Source organism: Kogia breviceps, chromosome X, assembly GCF_026419965.1.
Source record: "Kogia breviceps isolate mKogBre1 chromosome X, mKogBre1 haplotype 1, whole genome shotgun sequence".
Taxonomy (NCBI): domain Eukaryota; kingdom Metazoa; phylum Chordata; class Mammalia; order Artiodactyla; family Physeteridae; genus Kogia; species Kogia breviceps.
Window position 1 is genome coordinate 36,502,414 of NC_081330.1, and position 6,000 is coordinate 36,508,413.

Here is a 6,000-nt window from a genome sequence, read left to right on the forward strand (position 1 = left end):
CATTTTTCTCTCTTAAAAAATTGCCCAGAATTTGGCATTTCAGTGAGCAGCACTATTATTTACATTTTCTAACTTCCATTTCATTTGGTATGTGGCAGTGCTACAGTATTGGGGAGTTTGGGTTTTCTGTCCATCTGCTTGGTGGCTCTCCTTTCTGATTTTTCATCCACAACATTGACCCCCTGTTTACAGAGAGGCCTTCTGTCTTTCCCCAAGGACCAGTCAGTTCTGATGAAAGACAAACATTTTATACTGCCTTTTCTCTGTTAGGACTATCACTGAATCTGGGATTCAGAATTATAGTAATATTCCTTTTTCTTTTTTCACCATTTCCACTGGATTCTTTTCATCTTCCTCTGGGTACCCCAGGGCCCCTGGTTGTCCCAACTGTAAGAGACTCTAGAGATTTGATAATCTAAATCCATTTTCAGATGAAGGGCCAAGGCTCCAAAAGGTGAAGTAATTTGATCAGGGCCATATAGTCAGTTGATAGCAGAGTCAAGCCATAACCCAGGAAGCCTGACTTCCCATTCAGTAGTCTTTCTATGATACCATTGTCCATGACAATTATTTCCTCAGTGATTATTCTTGGGCAAAGCAAAATCCGGGCACTGAGTGATGCACAATTTGTTTCTGTCATTTGCTTGCCTACCCCAAATAGTGGCAATTTACATATAAAAGGATTTCAGAAGTCAAAGGTTGGAAGGCCTGGTTCTGGTTGATCAATTAATTACCTTTATGGCTAGTCTTAGGTTGTCCCTTCCAATAGATCCTTAATATCTTCTAGCAGGGGGGATGGGTCACTTATTAGGGGACAGAGGTTTCTTTCCCACCTCTGCAGAGAATGCAAAGACAAGATGTGGGTGACAATATTACTTAGGCAATGAATCAAATCACCCGAGGCGTTTGTGATTCCTCTATATATTTGGTCATTTCTCAGCAGAAGAGGACAAAGGTGGCTTGGTTTCCTGAAGCACTTGCCTGCCTGTACTACTAGACACAGATTCCCTCATTTAAGAGAGAATTTAAGGGCTTCCCTGGTGGCGCAGTGGTTGAGAGCCTGCCTGCCAATGCAGAGGACACAGGTTCGTGCCCCGGTCCGGGAAGATCCCACATGCCGCGGAGCGGCTGGGCCCGTGAGCCATGGCCGCTGAGCCTGCGTGTCCGGAGCCTGTGCTCCGCAACGGGAGAGGCCACAACAGTGAGAGGCCCGCATACCGCAAAAAAAGAGAGAGAATTTAAGAGCTGAAGAGGTGCCACTTTTGAAACTGAAAAGGAAAAATATACCCCCATCCCCATGGTTTTTATTACCCCCCAAATACCAGTCAAGAGCAATCACATCTTTGGGTGGTTCACATACAAAAGCAGGACTACTTCAAAAGAGCCCTTTGCAACTTCACAGTTCCCCCTACCCCATGGAATCTGGGGGAAGAGGCTGGGAGAGGCTTCCCCTAAGGCCATGTCAGACCTTGGTTATTGGGGTGGCAGGGGCCTCCTGAGGAAGAGAGATTGAGAGGGAGATACTGAGAGAGAAGAAGAGAGGGCGCCCCAGGGGAAAGGAAGGGCCAATGAAAAGAAGGATAAGGATAGGAAGTAAGACCCACAGAAAGGAAGGGAGAGGATGGGGAGATCTTTTCTGTCTCTGTACCTCTACCTCCCCACCAGAGGCAGGTATTGGCTATTACCTAGTAGGGACTTGGGGACAGAAGATTCCTTGTCCCTTGAGGGCATGCAATATATCCCCAATAAGACCACATTAGCAGCACACTTTAGAAATTCTGATTCAACATTTCCACCACCACCCGTATCCCCACCCCCACCCCCCACATCCACAGTGTGCTGCTGGAAAGCAAGAATCGCTCTAGTGCCTGGGTCAGAAGGACTACATTTGATGGCCAGCCAGGTGTGATTTCAAAGCTGATGGCCAAAAACATCCTCTCCTTCCAGCTGGCTGATGCTTAAAATTCCTCCATCAGAGCCTCTTCTCTTCAGCTCAAGGCTTGGATCCAGTAACAACAACACTCTTCCCGCCTCTACCCCCCATCCCATTTCCTTCACTGGAGTGATGACGCTTTAAGTTGTTTCTTTTAGTGGGATCAAAGATGTGGATTGGATTGGCTGAGAGAAGAGAACACAGAGAAGTTGAGTAATTGGGTGGGAGGGGAGTACAAAGAAAGAGACTAAAATGAGGAAGCTTAGAGGAGGACACATTTAGAGATAAAAAGCTCATACTCTCTGGGAAGCTGTTCCCCTGCGCACTCCAACCTCCTCTTGTACTATACTGGTATAGAATCATCAGTGCTTAACTGGCCATTTCTGCTTTTTTCAATATTTTTCTCCTAATGGCCTGGTGATAAGTCATCTTATTACCTCTTCTCTTACATGAATGAGTCCTGTTTCAGTTACTGTTTTCCTAACATGTTTGAAGCTCCTTGCTGAGACTTTGTATATATCTAGGCTTATCACATATATTTGCCAGGGCCTCTTAGGTAGGTTTACATTCTGAAAATATTTTCCCAAATGGTTGTTCTTAGCTGGTTTCTGTTGTCCTTGCCAGAGGTGGACATTTACACACCAGCAACTGAGCTAAGAAGTAATGAGGTTGTACTGACAGAGTCATGAAGGTCAGAAGGTCTGGTCCATAATTCTTGTCCCATCAATGACTCAATGTGTGACATTGGACAAGTAACTTCATCTTCTCTGTGCTTCCATTTCTCAACATGGAGGCCTCTTCTGACCTGTGATTATCAGGCAGATCATTAATCACAAGCTTTAAAATTCCCTGCAGTTGCTTTTTGGCCTCTAGACCTGCCCCTTGACTCCAGTGTGTTGGAAAAGCTATATGGTGTAGAGGGAAGAACACTTAAAATTTGGAGTCTAAGATGTTAACTAGACTTCTTATTGTGATCATTTCACAATATATACAAATATCGAATCATTATGTTGTACACATGAAACTAATATAATGTTGTATGTCAATTATACCTCAGTAAAATATAGCAAAGTCATAGTAAAAATAAATAAATAAAATTTGTAGTCTAGTAGGGTTGGGTTCAAGTCCCAGCTATGCCTGCTTATTGACAAGTCATTTTATTACCATAAACCTCAGGGACCCCATTTTCAGAATGAGGTTAACAATAAACCTACTTTCCACAGATTTTGTGAGGATTAAATAAGACAGAAGGTGCCAAAGTATCTTAAAAGTGTCAGGCAAAAGTAAGGTGCTATTATTTGGGAGGTCTCTGGGACTGCCTAGGGATTGATACTGAGTCAGAGAGTTCGCTTTAGGCTTCAGTTGTTGCATACTTGTTTTCCCGTCCCCCCACTCCCTTCAGCAGACTTTTGAAAGTAGGGTGGGTAAACAGAGAGCTAGGATTCTAAGAATTCTCCTGGATGGGCTCCAAAACCTCAGAGAGCCCCTGGAGCTCCCCAGCGTACTCTTTGATTTGGAAGCTTGCCTGAGTCCATAACACTTCCATCCTATTTTGCAACCATTAGTTTTGGCATGCCAGTATGTCCCAGGACTCACCCAAATATCTAGACAATCCTGGCATCTGAAAATCTCCCTTGGCGATTGGCATGCTGTCCTGATAGCCCCTAGAGCTCAAGAAAAGCAGTCAACTATGGTTGGGGGTTGGGGTCAAGTTTTGAGAGTATGTTTTACCAAAATGAGGTCCAACAACACCTTGAGTATTCCAAGTACTCAAGGAATGAGAGTGAAAGTTAATGGAACAGTCTATTTACTGAGCACCTGTTCTATACGAGACACTGTAGTAGGTTCTGTGAGGAAAATAAAGAGCTGAGGAGGCAGAAGAGTTGAGCTTCTGTTTAGGGCCCAAGACATGGCCTGATAATTGTTTTTATTTAATTGCACTGTGAGCTTCTTAAGGACAGAGCCATCTCTGTATTCCCAGCCCTGACACAACGAGGGTGGAATAAATGTAAGAATGAGAGATGGGAGCATATTTTCAGGTTGCTTACTTCTTCTGAAAACAGAGTGGCTCCAAACAGTCCAATTATTTGAGGTTTAGGTTTAGGGTGGGTTGGTTGCCTGTTCATGGAGGTTAGGCTGTTGTGGTATTCTCTTCCTACTCGCCTCATGGAGGGCTCGTTCAGAGCCTTGAACCAAATATTTGCAAAATGCTTTGAGATTCTCCAATTAAATGTGCTAATTATTATTATGGTTGTCGTCGTGATTGTTAAGGGATGGATATATGTGATGTAAAATGGAGAATAATGGATTTGGTATTTAAAGGGGGCAAACCTAATTGGAATTTCTAAGTTAAACTATTTAGAACTGTTCCAAATGAGATCTGCTGAGAATGAGACCATATTTCAGATTAATGAGTTGGAAACACATCCCATTACTTTTCTCAGTCTTAGTAAACACATTTTTTCCTTACGGATTGGGGAAAATGAGGGGACAGAGAAAAGAGAATTGAAAGGAGGAGAGAGAACCACATTGTTGAGGAGGGTCGATTGGAAAGAGGGGAGGACAGGGCAGAGGCAGAAAATTTGGCTCTTCTGAGGTCATCACTCAGGCTCTGGGGCAATGAACTTGAGTTTACATTCCCTTCCTCTTCTCAGACCTGTGGTTCTTGACAGTCAACTAATGGGGCTGTAGGTGGAGGCCTCCCTGGGGTCTCTCTCTGTAAGACTCCCTTGGCAGGAAGAAAAGAACATTGCAGAAATGCAGACTTCTCAAAGCAGCCAGGATGCCCTGGGCTTAAGATCAAAGTTGCATGGCGTGCTTTCCATTTCTATTCCCTTTTTGGGTTTTGTGAGAGCCATTGGATGGTGGAGTGTTGGGGATGGAGGTGGACTCTGAACGTATGTACTCTAGATACAAAAGACAATGGGCTGCCTAATTCCAAAAGATCATGGCAAAAATGACAAACGGAATCTTTGATTGAACATACAGATGTTTGGTTGCTATGAAGCGAAACATCCATGTATTCCCAAAGGTGGAGCTGCGTGGCAGCGGGTAGACAAAACATCTGGATGACAGCTTGAAATGCTGTTCGCTTTTCATCTTGCCACTGTGGCAGCTTATGGAGCTTGTCTGAACCTTAGGTATATATGGCAAAGAAGCCGTGTAGGAAGGAAGACTCCAGGGAGTGGTGATAAGGGGAAAGCAGAGGCAGTTCCTGAGCCAAAGGGAATGTTTGCACCCTATTGACCAGAAGGACTTCTTTAGGAAAACTGGTTATAGCACATTTAAGATTTTCCGTATTTTCTATAATAAGGGCAAAGGCACAGAAGAGACCTTCTGGCTGGTCGGAAAAAAAGGCTTCACGAAGCCCCTCCCCGTGCCACCACCAGTGGGCAAAGATGGGTAAGTGGAGATCACATTTAGTTAGCATCTTCCCATGCCCCTCTCTGCCACACTCTCTTTGTTAACTATTTTTGTGTCTCTCCTGCCCCGCAGGCAAGTGGGCCATGGCCTGCAACCAGTGGAGATCGCAGCCTTCCAGAGAAGAAAAGCAGAAAAGCAGCTGGTGAGAAACAAGCCGTAAGGTAATGGCCAGCAGGAAAACAGAGCCCAGGAACTGGCCAAATATTCAAAACGGGGGCTCCCTTTGACATGGGTGCCAGTCTCAGCCTACATTCTGTTGGCAGAGTGTGATGGAGTTGGTGAATTTCCAAGCTCCACTGAGTTGTGCAAAAACCTTGTGGGGAGACCTATTGCAGAGCAAGCTGCATCTGAGGGAGGTCAGCTGCCCCGGCCTTAGAGAGATCTCCTCCTCACTGATGACGTATTTGAATGTTAATGAGGCTGGCCTTGTTATCCAGTTATCAGGTAGGTGCACCCATCTGTCTCATTGTCGAGCACTTGGGCCTCACAGTGAGCCACCTCTGGTCTTAGAGACTCACCTCTATTTAAGCCACACAGCAATTTTGCAACGGCCCCCTTTTCCCAGGATCTATTGGCAAGATCATCTTCGAGGGGATGCTTACGTCATTTCCTCTGCAGGCCCTGCCCAATTGCTTCTGAGGTTG

At 45.0% G+C, this 6,000-nt stretch overlaps 1 protein-coding gene across 1 annotated transcript in view; it reads left to right on the forward strand.

Moving 5' to 3' along the window:
* Positions 1 to 5,516, forward strand: part of GUCY2F (guanylate cyclase 2F, retinal) — an 81,480-nt gene extending 75,964 nt beyond the window's left edge. The window contains 2 exon segments of the mRNA XM_059050150.1: positions 5,247 to 5,335; positions 5,429 to 5,516. Of these exon segments, the coding sequence (XP_058906133.1) occupies positions 5,247 to 5,335; positions 5,429 to 5,516 (177 nt within the window).
* The last annotated feature ends 484 nt before the right edge of the window (positions 5,517 to 6,000 follow it).